Genomic DNA, 17,159 nt, shown 5'->3' with positions numbered 1-17,159 from the left:
TTTTAAGATCTTTCTAGTGAAGGGTTTAGCTTTATAGAACCATAAATGTGATAATTCCTTGGTTACAGGAAACAATTTAGAGGGAAACAAGAGACTGCTAAGAGAAACTGTGACATTGCTAATATTAATGAACAAGAAAAGATTCTCATACAGTAAGTGATGAACTTGAGTGTTTCATTTCTAACTAATTAGAAAACTCATCCTTCCTCTATTCTCCCCCCAATAACAACTGGGAAAATACATCCTTACAAATAAAAGTCTAATAATACTGAATATTCAACTTCTTTGCCTGAGACATATTTACCAGACTTAAAGTTATGAGAAAGCGTAAGCTGTTGGTTTACCACTTAAAGTAGCTTACATGGGCTTACATCTTTTAATACAATCTGCAAATCATCAGAGAAACATCAGTGATAAACACATCAAGCAGTAATATCTAAGAAAAGTATTTAAAAAAAATGTTAACTTGTGCATAGGAAATATAACATTCATTGGTAAAATTACATTGTTACTAATTATAAAACTCCACAACATAATAAGCTTTACAAAAATCTATAAAAATTTAAGGTGCCACTTCGAAAAGGCCACACCAATATTTCATTAAAGTATGTTAAAAGAGTGTGTTAGGACTGCGTTATTTTAAATACACATGTCATTTTAAGATGCCCCTTCACATGTCTGCACGGACAAAAGAAGCAAATACTCCATCTTCCTGTGCCAAGAGGCTTTCTGGAGTGTCATACTCTAAAATGTTTCCTCGCTTCATCACAATAACCAGGTCTGCTGTCAGAATAGTGTGAACCCGATGCTGTGAGTGAAAAGAATATATGTATTTGTTACAAACTTCAGGGCACAAGTCAAAGCAATGTGATATGCACATTTCATAGATTATTCAGGAATACTTATTCTTCTTGGGACGTCAGGATATGCAGGAATCACAGACTTTTTTAAAAAATTTATCTGAAGTATAATCTACATAAAAAAAACATACTTTTAAATACTGCCATGCATGACTATGTCTTATATGGGTTGTATGAACTTGAGTGTTGCTACTGTATCAGTTTCATTGTTTTCATGGAACCTACTTATAAGCATAAGTAGTCTGTTTATTAACATAAGTAGGCTAATAAATGTTTGTGAAATAATTCAATGATAAGAGGAGTCATCATGAGCCAGTTTGGCTATACTTCAGTCTCAACTACAACTATCTGTCATGTAGCGTCAACTAAATTCATGGAATATCATACAATTTGAAGACCCCTGGAAAGTGGTTGAATTCTGGGAAAAGACGATATGAGGAAGTCCATTCTGGCATGCAACCTTACAATGGGTTATTGAGTGTTTTAAACATGCTTAGTCATCCCTTAGCCATGAGAGATCCCTTAGTCACTAGAGATCACTACCACTCACTCATTCTCTTTTCTACATAGCGCCCTTTGAAGAGAGGCTCTCATATTAGTAATTAATAATCATAAAGGCAGTCACTTATTAATCGTATGCTACACATCAAGTGCTTCATATACATACTTGGTAATCATCAGAACATTAATTAATTTATTCCATTAATCCAAATTAGCTTTTTCTTGATGAAATACAGTGTCAATTGTAATAGCATTGATGAAATTTTCAAAATGCTCCAGAGAAATTAATCTAGTCAACAGAGAAAAATAAATCACTCTCATACATAAATGTCATTGACGGTTTTGGTGCTTGAGGGCTTCTTGTTAGAAGCTCAAGAAAGTTTATCTTTTTTAGACTTTCACAATTTTCAGTGTGAAATTAACAGAACAATTTTCAGGCAGAGGAAAAAGGTTCTCTTAATACAGCTGAAAATCATTCTACAGGGAGTCTACCAAGTGTGGTGAGTGTTCTCTCTCTTATGAGCCTGTTAAGAGCACCCCAAGGTGATTCCTCATCCCATAGAATATGTGTCCTCGGGGAAGAATTCCAGGTATCTTGGTGGCAACTTTGACACTAACTAAAAAAACCAAACCCATGGTCTTGAAACGAAGATTGGGTAAAGATACGTAAATTTATGAAGTATTCAGTGAAGGCATAACACAAATCTGGTAAGAGAGTGTTATTTTTTGGTTAAAAGTGCAAATTATGCTCAAGTAATTTTTTAATCTCCCAAGTGTAGACTAAATAGGACTGCACAACAATGGAATGCTTCATGCAGAGTGGAGAAGACAAGAATTTTAGTAATTAAGGGTCTGCCTTTTTAATGTTTTTTTTTTTTTTTTTTAATTTAGGGGAAACAGAAAGGTGACGTCTCCCCCAAAATATCTCCCTATCTACTCCAGTGTGAAAATTTTTGAATATGTTAAAGAACTATTTTTCAAGTTAGCCAATTCTCTCACCTATGAAATCATCAACATTTCCGTGTGATTGCATTGCTCAAGCTCTCCCCCAGGGCAGAAGGAACCAGGGCACTCACTGAGAAACTGGGAGGAAATGGGTTTTTCTTTACTTAGGCACAGTGTGCAGCAGGTGGGTCTAATGGGGAAGTATTTTGTCCCACTCTGAAAAAGCTGTACTTCGATGGGTGCTCTTTCTCCCACTCATCATTCACAGAAAAGGGAATACCAAGCAAGCACTCCACACACAACTCCCATTACTCAGCAGTTAAACTTAAGTCTTTTTTTCTTTTTTTTAATTAAGCAATGCAGTCTTCAAGGCTGGTAAGGCATTTAAAGATACCTAAAAAACATCCTCAAGTAATTGTGGCATTGTTCCTTAGAGTAGGCAATCAGGTTTGCAGGCTCTCACAATTACTTTCTCTTGCATTCATACCTTGGAAAACATTCGCATGTGCCTCATTGGGTACTGAATGTAACCCAAGCACCTTGTTGAACTAATTTGTGTGATAGTACTCTGTGGTGAGTTCCTTCACCCAAAGCCACCCTTTTAATCCCAGTATTAGCTTCGCATTCCTGAGAGGAGGCCACTAAAGATAACTACCAGAGAATGAGATACTTGGCAGAGTAGATCATGGTGGTCTACTTGTTCGTCATCACCAAAGTGGTAAAGAGGCCATTCTTGTGGGCGAGTAAGTTTGCAACAGTATCACACTCCACTAAAATACCCTCAGAAAAGACTAAAACAAGGCCCGCATCCAAAATAGAAGAGACGCGATGCTGGAGAGAAAAGAAAAACGGAAAGAAGAAGAGAAAGAAGAATCAGCAAGAGGAAAAATGTCCAAGTGACTCATTAAAAAATAGTTTTTGTTAAGCAGTAAGCCTAAACGTGACCAAGAATTGTGTACATCCATTCACAAAGGGGAAGAGAGAGAAAACCACAGCTTATTTTAAGTAAGCTCTAATGTGAATTATAACAATTTAAACAATTCTTCAATTTGACTGTTGCCTTCTAAACCAAATGTATTCGACACTGCTGTGAGGTTCCTCAGTGCCTTTTTTAAAAAAAAAAAAAACAGATAAGTGAATATCAATAGAGAGATTAAGAGTAAACAGTAGCAGAATTGGCAAACAAATTTAGGAATTTTGCTTCTGAAACTGCTCATCAGACCATCGGGTAATACTCCTGGGAAAGCAATTGAAGCAGTTGTTGAAAAGAGAATTATTTCATGGGAGATCTGTAGCAGGTGAAAAATCACAGGTCATGACCTGCTAGAATCCTTAGATCTCAGAGGTCCCATCTTTGTAACTTAGGGGAGGTAGCGAGAGAAGATAGTTTGGATAGAACAATGTAAAGGTTCTCAAAACACAGCTTTTTTTTTTTTTACACAGGCACAGAAACACTGACAGAGAAATACATAATTCAACATAAAAAAAAATAAGCATATTTTAACTGCTCAATTATAAATATTACTGAATCTTGGAACAAAACCCAAAGAAAAATAAATCAGCTCTGTCTCTCATACTTACAGCTATTGTAACAACTGTGCGGTCTGCAAAGGCCGTCATTACCACTTTCTGCAAAATGTTTTCCTGCCAAAAAAAAAAAAAAACTTCTGAATTTTCCTGGACTCTGTTCTCTTGACATAATATTCTGTCCCTGAGAACAATGCTCCACGGTGCCTGGTCCCTTGGAGAATTTCTGAGTCTGTAGATGTTTTCAAAATGCAAATAAAACTAAGGGATCAACCAGGAAAGCGTGACAGACTCACTGCCAGGAAACAAAGTGAAAAATGAAATCACATTAACATATATATATGGAGCCGTGTGGTGCATCAATACACTCGCTTGTGTTATATCACAAACAGCATGAATTCAGAACTAACAAAACCCTAAAATGGTGTTAATCTCTAAGTAAGAAAAAAAAAAAAATGAAATCCATGCCATAAATCTCGATTTTGACCCATTAAAGAACAATCAAGGCAAGAACCATTTTTATTCTCACTATGAAGCTTTGCTGTCATTATAATTTTAAAGATATTCATGGGTAAAAATCGCACTTCTCCTGGAAGAATGCTTGATTACCTAAGCTTAATGGGAAGGAGTTCTTTCTTCCGATCAAGTGATTTATTGCCATTTAATTCTCCCTCTCTCCTTATAATGTCCTTATAATAACCCCAATATTGTAAAACCTTAGTCATTAATACTGATTTTGATGTCATTGGGCTAAATAAGGAACCCTGGTGGTACAGTGGTTAAGAGCTTGGCTGCTAACAAAAAGTCAGCAGTTTAAATCCATCAGCTGCTCCTTGGAAACCTATGGGGCAGTTCTACTCTGTTCTATAGGGTCACTACGAGTTGGAATCAACTCGACAGCAATGACTTTGGGTTTTGGGTTGATTTAGGCTTAATTAGTGGAATGGCTTTATGAGAGATAATTTTTATTGTTTTTTAATTACGTTAACTTTGAGAAGACTCAGTATAGTTATTTTAATTGATTAGTCTTAATAGAAAAGATGTCAAATTGGCTCTTAAAGGTCTTGAAACCGTTTCACTTTTGGGGCAATTTTGACCATTCAAAAGTGTGGTGCGAGAAAATAAAATGAAGTTGTAAGGAGTTTTTTGGTTTTGTCCTTTGTGATGTCAAGCTTTTAATGTCCAGATAACTTTTAAAAGAGGCATATTAATTGGTAGCTCATAGCAATTAATGATTTAATGTGACATTTTCCCCTCAAATCACAGCCTTTTGGACAGATCTTTCATGGACATATTTGACCCTTATAAGTAATTTCTTTCAAAAGGCAAAGTTTCTGATTTGTTACCAGGAACATATTGAGATGGTTATTATTAATTCTAGTGAATCCTTCTCCTGCAAACTACTTTAGAAATAAAAAGCAATGTTGGTTATCAATAGATTCTATTAAGTATAGACTTAGATACTTTACAGCTTCTATTTTTTTTTTTTTATTTTTTTTATGGCATAATACATGAATTCCGGTACAGTACTCTCATCAAGTAAGCTTTGGGATCTTATACCATTTTGAGAATTTACAAAAAATAATAGCAAATTTATTTTATGTTCATTAGTAATAGTTACACCTTCAAGTCAGGTGTCCTGTCTCATTTACTGTGATTCTCAGTGAGCCATCATCCAGCGTTCAAGGAGACAATGAGAAGACACTTGAAACAACAGTACTGAGGGCATAACCCAATCAGGAAAAAAGAAACAATTTCCATGTGAATTTCTGCAATTTGTCAATTTAAAAAGTTTTCCTAATGCACTCACGGTGGCCATGTCGATGGAAGCTGTTGCTTCATCCATGATAAGAATGCTGCTCTTGCGGACAAAGGCCCTAGCAAGGCAAAACAGCTGTCTCTGTCCAACGCTAAAATTCTCTCCACCTTCAGTAACAACTGCATCTAAATCAGAGAAAGAAGCAAGGATTCCACTAAAAAAATTCTGCTAACGTTTTCCTTGAACAAAGTAAAAAACACGTTATGTCCTGTAACAGCGTGCTGGATATCACTTTGTGCTGATGCAAAGATTTCATACTGGAAAAGAGAAGAGGAACTCTGGGAAAGTGAAGACGATCTGGACTGTCATAATTTTAACAACAGATGTTGAATTACATCCTTATAATAGGATATACAATTTTGTTACATAGTTTGAGGACTGGGAGGCACCTGGGAGATTATATAATATAGTCCTCTAGGGCCCAGAGAGGTGAAGTGGCTTGCCCAATGACGCATAGCTAATTTGCAGTAGTGTTTTACAAGAAACAGAACATCCTCAACTTCAATTCCAGTTCTCATTCCAATATAACATCCCGCTAGACTGTAACTTCCAAGTCTAAGGGTTCAGTTTTTTTTTATTCAACATATCCCCAGCATTTACTATTGTATCTGGCATAGTAGGAGAACAAAACATTGTTGAATGGCTAAACGAATGCTATAGCCTCATTATCCTTTCTTTTTCTGTATTCCATCTATATTTCATAAGGTATACTATTGCAAGTTTAAGATAAATTCTGTTTCCAAAATATCTCTTTTTCAATTCAAGCGCTTTTTTAGTAGAGTCCTGAAGGAAATTTCCATTGATTATATTCTCACTGCATCAAATCATTTCTTAAAATTTCCAATCTTTGTAGGCTATGCATTTACTCACATAATAAGTAAGAAGGATGCTGGGGTAATGAATATTCATCACAAAGGTGGCCTGAACCAGATATTCATCAAGCAGTTGGTGTGATCTCTATTAAGACGACGAGCACACACAATGTTCAATCAGTCACATAGCAAAAACATCCACTCTTGTTCGCACTGTACCATAACCTAAACACTACGTGTGTAATTCAAAACAGGTGCAGACAGTTCACATGCTAGTGGTGAGGAAGACTACAAAGATACAATTGGCTGTCTTTCCAACTATTAATGGGGGGTTTCTTAGTGCCAAGGGAAAAAAGACCTAGGAGCATCTACCCATTTCTCAAGTAGACTTGCTGGGCTTTCCAGAGAGTCATCAAAAAATATGAGAAAGTTCACCCAGAATTCTGGAATTGCTCCCACAACGTGACACTGGCAAGGGTAATTTCATTGCAAATAATCCCTAAAGATAAGCTCTCTCAATTTCTATTTGGGGAATGCCTTCTCCATGGGACTTTATTAAAATCATAAATAGTATTGTTTTTAGTAGACCCCCTTTCAAAATAAACTAATAAACAGTTTATTTTGTAAGCTGTTTTTTTAACTAGATGCTAAACAATATCAGCAATTTAGCCACTATGTATTATGCATTAAAATCAGAATATGAACAAACTATTATCTTTCATATTTCTTTTAAAAATAAAGTCAGATTTTAAGGAAGTAAAATTAAGTCCAAAAATATAGATGTTAATTTTTATGAATTAAGGACTACATCACAAACTCTGTTTTTTCATTGTGTTCATGTTGTTGTTCTTTCAGTCCATCATTTATTTGTCAAAAATTGTACTGCTTCTGGGATTGAATTTATGTCAATAATTGTTTGAGTACATGTTTAATCCATTACACAAATAGCCAAAACATTATTTTCTACTAATAGAAAATAATGTCTTCAAACAAGATGAACATTATACTATACAAATAAAAAGAAGATGCCTCCTGTCTGTGAACAAAATGGCTGCCAGGATGGAGAAGCTTCTGCTCCTACACAGTTCCAGGTACTCTTTGAACCTAACAGCCTTACAATCCTCTGCTTATCTACTTACAGAGGGAGAGAGATCATGCAGATCACAAGAGCAAGTATGGCCAATATAAAATATCCTGATTAAAATGACCTGTGACAAGGTCAAAGGGATAAATGTACTAACTGTAATATTTTGGAGTGCTCACATAGAACAGTGTTAGAAGGCTCATTCTCCTCACCACACGCAAAAGCATTAACTACTGAAATGCCCTAACGACCTTCAGAGGATTATTTTAAATATAAGGGGATTTAATACTAGAACTGTATGATCCTAGCATAAAACGTAGACAGAGATTCATAGGATTAATTGCATATATAAAAAATAATCATATTTTTAATGAACTATTACCTAGACCTCCCGGTAGCGATTTGACCAAATTCTTCAGCTGAGCAATTTCTAAAGCTTCCCAGAGTCTGTCATCAGTGCATTTGCACTCTGGATCTAAGTTAAATCTGCAGAGAAAAAAAAAAAATCACTACATAAAAATAAAGAAATTTTTCTGTATGTATTTGCTCACTGTTTTTATTTCCCTAACATGTAAGTTCCATTTGTTTTCATTACTGCTGTATCCCCAGCACCTAGAACAGTGCTCAAGGTAGAGCAGGCGTTCGATTCATGCTTGATGAATGAATGAATGACCGTAATGACCTTACAATCAGCACTGATTTATCAAAAAATGCTTACAGATGACAAGGTAGGTAAGTTTATATACATGATACGCTAAGATAAATTCATTTCTTGGATTCATCCACTTTGTATTACCATTAGTGTAACCTGATTAAAACCAAACAAAACCCTTGCCATCGAGTCAATTCCAATCCAAGGTGACACCATGTGTTACAGAGGTAAACTGCTCCATGGGATCTTCTTGGCTCTAAGGTTTATAGAAGCAGTTCACCAGGCCTTTCGTCCATGGAGCCACTGGGTAGGCTCGAACCACTAATCTTTAGCTTAGCAGCTGTTGCATACCACTTGTGCCGTACAGAGATGTAACCTGATTGTTGTTGTTGTTAGGTGCTACAGAGTCAATTAGCAAAGTATTTCTCCAGAACTGGTGCTAAATACATACATCTATATGGGAACATATATTGCTATTTTAGATGAGCTGTGCTTTACCAAAACGCAATAGTAGTATTCATAAAACCTCAGAGACATAAATTTACTATGTTATTACTAAATAATTTGATATACACAAAATTTTTAATTTGACAGCTGAACATTGAGCAATCTTACATACATTTCCTCTTCAAGATAAGAGTAATTCGTAAAAGAGGGTAGCAAATACTTTGTAATTAAGCTGATAGAGGAGTAGAGCAAGAGAGAACAAAGGGTGAATAAATGAGAGGCATGATCTGGTGGATGATGCCACAGGGGACTTTGGAGTCAGACAAACTTCGGTGGAATCACAGTTCTACCACTTACTAGGTGTATGAACTTGGCTTCTCTCAGTTTCAATATTCTCGCCTGTAAAATGAGGTTAGTAATACGTTTCCTAGAGTAATACTGTGATTATTTAATAAGACAATATATGTAGAGCATCTATGAGATAGTAAAGATCTTGGTGGCACAGTGGTTAAGCATTGGGCTGCTAACCAAGGTCAGCAGTTCAAATCCAATAGCCACTCCTTGGAAACCCTATGGGGGCAGTTCTACTCTGTCCTATAGGGTCGCTTTGAGTCGGAGTTGACTGGACGGCAAAAGTTTTTTTTTTTTAGTGGTGCAGTGTGGCTGCCAGTTGAAAGCTCTGCAGTTTGAACCCACCAGCTGCTCTGCAGAAGAAAAGATCTGGTTATCTGCTTCCATAAAGATTACAGCCTAGGAAGCCCTATGGGGCAGTTCTACTCTGACATATAGGTTCCCTGTGAGTTGGAATCGACTCGATGGCAACAGGCTTCTTTTTTTTTAATAAGATAGTAGATACCTACGCTTTTTTTTTTTTTTTTTAAATAAAACATGAACTATGCAGAAAGAAGATTGTAGCAGTTTCTTAAAAGTCAGTTTGACTGAAAGAAAAGTTGAGAGGGACAGGGGCTGGGGTGGGAATGGTTAAAGGTTAATTACCCTGTTTTCACACAAATAACACGGCCTTCTACTTTTGTTTGCTAACTGTGTTCCCCCTAGGGTACTTTCGTAAGCATGCTATGGTAATTTTTTTCACAGCAACATGTAAAAAAAAAATTGGCAAAAGCTGCCCTTATGAAAATACCTCAAAGGGGGAGGGCATGGTTGGTAAACAAACATAGAAAAAAAATATGGTAATCAAGCTCAGGATATCTGAGGAGGCCAAGCTCAGGATATCTGAGGAGGCCAGGCCACACACTTTAGAGTTTAGCAGGATAGATGTAGAGTGGGACTCCTCAGAAATGTCTGCCCAGAACCTCTGCCTCTAAGCACAGAGAAAAAAGTGGCTTTTGTACAATCAAACTGAAAGCCAAGAGCTCCTGGAGACATAAGGGACTGACTTCTATAGAGGCACATAGTTACATGGGGTTTCCCAAACCAAATGGTGGGATAGAATATTTGATCTTATTGTCTTGATAGTGTCATTTCACACGTACCTGGAAAATGACTGTCTGAATAAAACCCTCCTGAGTCAAAGGGTAAGACATACATATTTTTCCTGAATATGTCACCTACCTAATAGAACCACTGAATAGTATTGGATCCTGCAGAATGATTGAAAGTCTAGAACGTAGTGTGTGCAGTGGTAGTTTAGAAATGTCTATTCCATCAATGACAATCTTTCCTGTTGAAGGGAAAGAAAAATTACAGGCATGAAGTAAAGCCACAAGTAATATAATATTTGTTTACAAATTGAAAGTACTTCTCTAGTTCAGAGTTAGGATTCTGAAGATTTCCATTTAATTATCATTACACATCTCTAAGAAAAATACACATTTTTGTGATAGTTCGTCTTTCTTATGTATTTTCTCCCAAAAACATTTTCAGTTTTTATTCAATTTATGTAGCTCATATAAACTACAAGTAAAATTTTTCCCTTAGTGAATCCTCTTCCTTCTAGCATTCCTTTATTCTCCTCCCCTGCCTTATTATTCTTCAGAGGGCTTATCACATCTGATATTCTACACATATTTACTTATCTTTTTTATTGTTTTTCTCCCCAAGCATATAAACTCCTTGAAGACAGGGATTTTTGACTGTCTTATTCACTGCTGTCTTGATTGAATAATACAGTGTACTAAAAATACAAAATTCTGAGAAATAGATATAAAATTTTCTCCATACTGTATGCAGACTTATAGGCTTATCCAATCTTGATGTCCTTTCCCAAGCTTGATAGACTCACTTTTCCATACCACTTTTGTGCAAGGACAATATTGCCCTGTGAAATGAATGTTCTAGGTTTGGAATGGCAGGTACAGTCCATTTTACCAGCGAGATTTAGATTAAGGTAAGCAAGAATGATTCATTTAAGCTGTGTCTTTCAGGAATAATATATATTAAAATTTTAATAGCCTAATGTTATTAAAAAGATAATAATTCATTGATAGTTCACACAGGACCTGAAGACATGTTCCTGGACACATGAAGTTCAGGCTAATCTAATATGATCAGTCATAGCCACAGATATTTAATGGAAAGTGTCAGTCAATTCAGCTTGGATCATGTAATCATTTTATAACACAAATCCCAGTGAGAATCCTTAAAATATTTCTGTATTATTTTTAAATACATGGAAAGATCCAGCTGCTAACCTGTATCTAAAACACCCAAGGGACTACAATTACCATAGCTCAACATTGTTGTTCGTAAACTGACTTTATTTCACAGAGCTCTTGTGTAGATTAAATTACATAATACAAACTGTCAAGTACAATAAAAACACAAAGTACTATAATCATCGTCGAAACCATTACAGATAATAATAAGCTGATGGTCAAACATGTTGCTGGATTCCCTTCCACTTAAGATGGCTCATGTGCCGGTCTATTTATAGGCCACTTGATAGACTAAATAATGTGACATATTTCTCTAGATCAAAGATTCAGTTATTTCTACATCTTTGTGTGTCTATCATATTATTAACAATTTTGTGGATGAATATTTTTTCATATTGTTAACATGTGCTTGGCACTTTATATCAAAAGCTGCCTCCTCACAAAATGTTCAACATCTTTATGCCATGTTATTAAGAAGACGACAGTAAGAGTCACGCACTAAAATTAAAATTACATATTACCTATCTCTTTGCAATTGTTCCTTTGATGGAAACAGATGTATTTTTAGTGAAGGGAAGCAAGATAGTGAGGAATTCCTCTCTGCTCCTTTTTCTTGAGGTGCCACTTCCATCTACTGCTATTCAAAGTAGGTGGCCTTATTTTCATTTTATCACTTTATTAGTATTCTTTAGCAACAATCTCTGGAGCTGAGTTTAGGGCTCAGAATTTTATTCCCTCAATTCTACATTCTGTCTGTACTTTTGGGCTGTTTATTTGGGATACTTGCCTCAAGCCTAGGTTGTAGGACACAAAGTCCTTGCAAATATTTGCTTTTTATTTATGCAGAATTAGGTAAGTTGGTGTTGTGTTTTTTTAAGTGAAAGCAAAACACAGCCAATAAAAAATTCTGTTAGTAACTCACCATCAAATATATCAACCATTCTGAAGAAAGCCAGAGATAATGATGACTTCCCACTGCCAGTGCGGCCACATATGCCCACCTAAAAGAGAGAAAAGGGCTCAGATCAAGAAAAGAAAATGGGCAAAACTGTTTTTAACTCAGACAAGACACCGTCATAAAACCACAATTCTATTTATATAGTTACGTTATAACCATCAGAGATAGCTTTTCTTCTCAGCTCGCCCTTATAAATGACCATTATTAAGATAAAAACATGATATCCTCACTAAAACTTCATTGATTCCATTTTCACTCTTCTTGTTCCCATGCTATTGTGTTGTTTTTCTTTCATTGCTTAATTTTTGCATTTAGTATGTTGTCAGTGTAATAAATTACTACAATTTACCTTAGAAATAATAATTTTATGATAAAAATAGAATGAGTCCATTTTTTCTGCACACTTGTTCTTTTTACAACAACTAAAATAAGTCATTTTGGGAATAGAGCTAATACAAATAGAAAGGTTCCCAAGGAGATATCTGGTATGGCGATGAGCTAGAAATCAGAAATTTAAAAAATGACATCTGTTATTGACTTTTCTGATCCCTATGGAAGACTAATGAATGACAATAAGACTTAGAGAACACATATTTTACCCTGATCCTGACTTTCCCTTTTGTCTCATATGTGGCTGATATGACCAGTGAAGTATAGGGAATATAACGTGAGCCCATTGAGAATACTGGCTAGGATGTCTTGAATAGATTAGATGTTACCAGAATTACTCCATCAGAGGTTTTATGTATGAAAAAAATCAAACGATAATGAATCCCATACCTTTTGCCCTGGTTTGATGTAAGCCTTGACATGTTTAAGGACAGGTTTCAAATTATTTTCATATCTGACACACAGATCATGAATCCTGATCTCCCCTTCCTGTGGCCAATGTTCTGGAACTTGCGAAGGATCTGAGAGGTGGAGTACGGAAATAGACAGACACATACTTAGACACATGTATACACATACATATATAAATCATTTATAAAATTTAAACTTAAAGTTTAAATTACATTCAAAGTAAAAGCCTCTTGATTACAAACTTTTAAAATAGTTTTTTCTCCCCTTTAATGAATATTAACCAGTGTCATATCTCTTTTGTGTTCCATCAATTCTATTCAAGGTGAACATAGGTTGTTTATCTGTTAATTAATTCATTTGTTCAGTTAGCTGGTCATCAAACATTTGAGAACCTCAAATGTGAGAGGTGTTGTGCAAGGTGTTGGGAACAGGGAGATGAAAGCCACGCCTCAAGGAGCTCACTATCCTGGGGGAAGCATATACCTAAATCAGCATCTATAGGACTCCCTAGAGAGTCACGTGATGGAGGTGAGCTTGAGGTGCTCTGTGAGCAAGATGGCGCTAATCTGAGAATTCCAGAAGGATTTCAAGAGGAAGGAACCCTGGTGATGCACTGGAGAGCTCAGCTGCTAACCAAAAAGGCCAGCAGTTCCAATCCACCAGCCGATCCTTGAAAACCCTGTGGGGCAGTTCTACTCTGTCCTAAAAGGCTGCTATGAGGCAGAATCCACTTGATGGCAACGGGTTTGGTTTGGGTTCAAGAGGAAATGACGCCTCTTGAAAGGCAATCTCATAAGAACTGAGATGAATCTTAAAGGGTGAGAGATGGGGAAATTTGTTTCAAATATATGGAGAGACAGAAACAGTGTTGAAAAGAAAGCATGTTAGTGTGGCCAGAGTAAAAGTTCTGGGGGTTGGTGATGAGAGATGAGACTAGGTAGGTGGCAAGGGCTGACTAATGAAGGGTCTAGTCATCTTAGCTCGGTTATTTAGGTTTTGTCCTTGAAGAACTGGAGAGCTGTAGAGGGGTCTAGGCAAAGTGATGCATTTTAAGCATGAGCTTTGTATTTAAGAAAGATTATTCTGTCCTCAGTAATGAATTTTCTGCTAGTTCCTTTCTAGCGAAGCTGAGAACTTCAGTACCTTAAGATCCAAGTTTCTTGGCATCTAAGTTAATAGGGTCTTGAGAAAGAAAATAAAATAGTTCAGAGTTTAGTTAAGCAATGAATGCAATATAGTTCAAATATTTTTATAATTGTCTTTAGTATTATTTAATAATATCTCTTTGGACTCTGGTTGTATTTAAGACTTACCAGGCCTGTTAGTCATACCTTTTCAGGTGTACATAATCAAGCAAAACAAGAGAAGAGGGGATTGTCTGTATATTGAAGTAGAAAACAAAAGCAAAAACAACAAGGTCCCTGACACATAAATAATATTTGTTTTAAAATAAAAATATAAATGAAGCAAAAAATTATATTCAGAGCAATACCCATGGTGCCTTCATAGTTTTCAGACTCCATAGTCAAGAAACTGTTCACTTTCTTCACTGCACCCATCTGGACCTCCAGGTCAGCCAAGTTCCTCACAACCCAATTCAAATAATTGGTTATCTGTGTCAGGTGATAAACAATGAACACATTTAAGATTAAGTACCAGTTTTTGTAATCACTAGATATTTTTGGATGAGATGACTCAGAGAGTAAGCATACAACATGTGGTACAGTTCATAAGTGCTGCAGGATATCAGAGACCAGAGAGAATGCCATGGGCTAAAGTCTGCAAAGAAGGCTTTATCTTCTCTTCTGCTCTTTTTCCAAGGTCCTTAAATGTCACTGTTTTGTGAACTGTCCTCTGATCTCCCTGCACAATGAATACTTGTCTGCACCCCTGTTTGCGGCCTTTTCATTTATATTCACATTCATTTCTGCATCCCCAACTGGATTGTGAGCAACTCAGAATGGGGATCCCAAATAGCTTGGGGAGTGCTATGATCATGGAATTTGAGGAGTTTTTAAAAATTGGTTTACAATACCAGAAATAAATCCAAGCTGTCCTAAACTGTTAGGTTTAGGCCCGAATCTACAGTTATTTGCAAGATTGTCATCTTAGTATGAATTTCCAACTTCTCTTCCAACATTCATAGATAAGAGTTGATAAAACTAGAGAAAGCACCTCCAACACTGCACAGAAAAAGATGACTTTCATCCATGCTTACTGTAAGTGCGTACAGAAGGCCTAAGCCCACCAATCCAGAATTGGAAGAGCCACTAATGGATGCAATAGACGCAGTGAGGACAATGCAAGCTCCAAGGTAATCCTAAAAAGGAACATAAGAAAAAGTTTTAAAAAATTATTCCCAAGTTCTTAAAAAAAAAAAGATCACAATCAGTTTAGAGAGGTGGGCACTAAGAGAAGGTACACCATTCCACGTGGGTCCTGTAAAGTTTCAAAGGAAGCCTACCTAAGATACTGAAGAATGACAACTCACAATATTAGGTCTGGAATGGAGCGTGACGTAACGCTCTTATTATAAAAAAATATACATGATGATATGGATTCAGAGAGGTTAAGTGCCTTGCCAGAAGTTAAGCTGAAATTTACGGACCAACCAGGATCAGACAGAGGGTTTTCTTTTATTTCTATGGCATCGTGTTGCCCACGGTGCAGGCCAGACAAGCAATTATTTTTAGACCTGATTTTCTAGCTAAGTTTCCTGTGTGCTTATGTCTGGGTGTGATTAGCTGCCCTGTGTGCTACAGAGAGGCTCTTGTAGGAATCTGCTGCTGGTTAACTTGTTGGGGTTTGGATCCATAAGGAGTGAAGCTGCTGAACTTTTTGTCAACTATCTGGGACTCAAAGTCTGGGACATTAAATCTGCAGATTTCACGTAAATAAGAATACGGGTTACATTTGCTCATAAATTAAAAGCATAGGTCAGTCTTGGAGTATCTGAATTATTTCTGAGTCAATGATAAACTCCCTTGCCAAAATTTAAAAACTCATCAGGGCCAGGCTTAAACTCAAATAAGAGGTACAGGACATATGTTCATTTTCTAGCTGAGATCTGGGGATCACTCATCCATTTCTGAACACCCTTTCCTCTCTATTCCCCAGAATTCTTAGAGGTTATTGCTCTGTCTTGTCATTCAAAAAATATATTTTAAAACTTCTCATGCTGACATATTACATGTTCCAGAAACAGGAAGGATTTCAAGCACAGGTGCTTTTAGAATTATCTCAAGTCTCATCCCACCGTTGATCACCTTCTCTATCTAGATACATCTCTGGTTCCTTAAACAACTAAAAAACCAGTGATAAGATTTTAACGACAGCGATGGAGTGTTTAACATGTTGTTGTTGTTAGCTGCCGTCAAGTCAGTTCCGACTCATAGTGACCCTATGCACAACAGAACAAAACACTGCCCGGTCCTGCGCCATCCTTACAATTCTTGCTATGCTTGAGCTCATTGTTGCAGCCACTGTCAATCCACCTCATTGAGGGTCTTCCTCTTTTCCGCTGACCCTGTACTCTGCCAAGCATGATGTCCTTCTCCAGAGACTGATCCCTCCCGACAACATGTCCAAAGTATGCAAGACGCAGTCTCGCCATCCTTGCCTGTAAGGAGCATTCTGGCCCTACTTCTTCCAAGACAGATTTGTTCATTCTTCTGGCAGTCCGTGGTATATTCAATATTCTTCCCCAACACCACAATTCAAAGACATCAACTCTTCTTCAGTCTTCCTTATTCATTGTCCAGCTTTCACATGCATACGATGTGATTGAAAATACCATGGCTTCAGTCAGGTGCACCTTAGGCCTCAGGGTGACATCTTTGCTCTTCAACACTTTGAAGAGGTCCTTTGCAGCAGATTTGCCCAATGCAATGCATCTTTTGATTTCTTGACTGCTGCTTCCATGGCTGTTGATTGTGGATCCAAGTAAAATGAAATCCTTGACAACTTCAATCTTTTCTCCATTTATCATGATATTGCTCACTGGTCCAGTTGTGAGGATTTTTGTTTTCTTTATGTTGAGGTGTAATCCATACTGAAGGCTGTGGTCTTTGTTTTTCATCAGTAAGTGCTTCAAGTCCTCTTCACTTTCAGTAAGCAAGGTTGTGTCATCTGCATAATG

At 36.7% G+C, this 17,159-nt stretch overlaps 1 protein-coding gene across 3 annotated transcripts in view; it reads right to left on the bottom strand.

Moving 5' to 3' along the window:
• Positions 1–572: 572 nt before the first annotated feature.
• Positions 573–17,159, bottom strand: part of ABCC9 (ATP binding cassette subfamily C member 9) — a 142,306-nt gene continuing 125,719 nt past the window's right edge. For 2 of the 3 annotated variants that reach the window (XM_003405689.3, XM_064284494.1), the window contains 9 exons: positions 15,240–15,341; positions 14,514–14,634; positions 13,001–13,131; positions 12,185–12,263; positions 10,220–10,328; positions 7,931–8,034; positions 5,644–5,777; positions 3,888–3,950; positions 573–808 (listed from right to left, as the gene is read on the bottom strand). In XM_003405689.3, coding sequence (XP_003405737.1) covers positions 671–808; positions 3,888–3,950; positions 5,644–5,777; positions 7,931–8,034; positions 10,220–10,328; positions 12,185–12,263; positions 13,001–13,131; positions 14,514–14,634; positions 15,240–15,341 — 981 coding nt within the window. In that variant the 3' untranslated portion in view covers positions 573–670. Of the gene's footprint in view, positions 809–1,967; positions 3,138–3,887; positions 3,951–5,643; positions 5,778–7,930; positions 8,035–10,219; positions 10,329–12,184; positions 12,264–13,000; positions 13,132–14,513; positions 14,635–15,239; positions 15,342–17,159 lie in introns of those variants that run through there. The other variant, XM_003405688.4, reaches the window with a different exon arrangement.

Source organism: Loxodonta africana, chromosome 4, assembly GCF_030014295.1.
Source record: "Loxodonta africana isolate mLoxAfr1 chromosome 4, mLoxAfr1.hap2, whole genome shotgun sequence".
NCBI classification, from domain to species: domain Eukaryota; kingdom Metazoa; phylum Chordata; class Mammalia; order Proboscidea; family Elephantidae; genus Loxodonta; species Loxodonta africana.
This window is presented reverse-complemented; position numbering and strand designations above follow the sequence as displayed.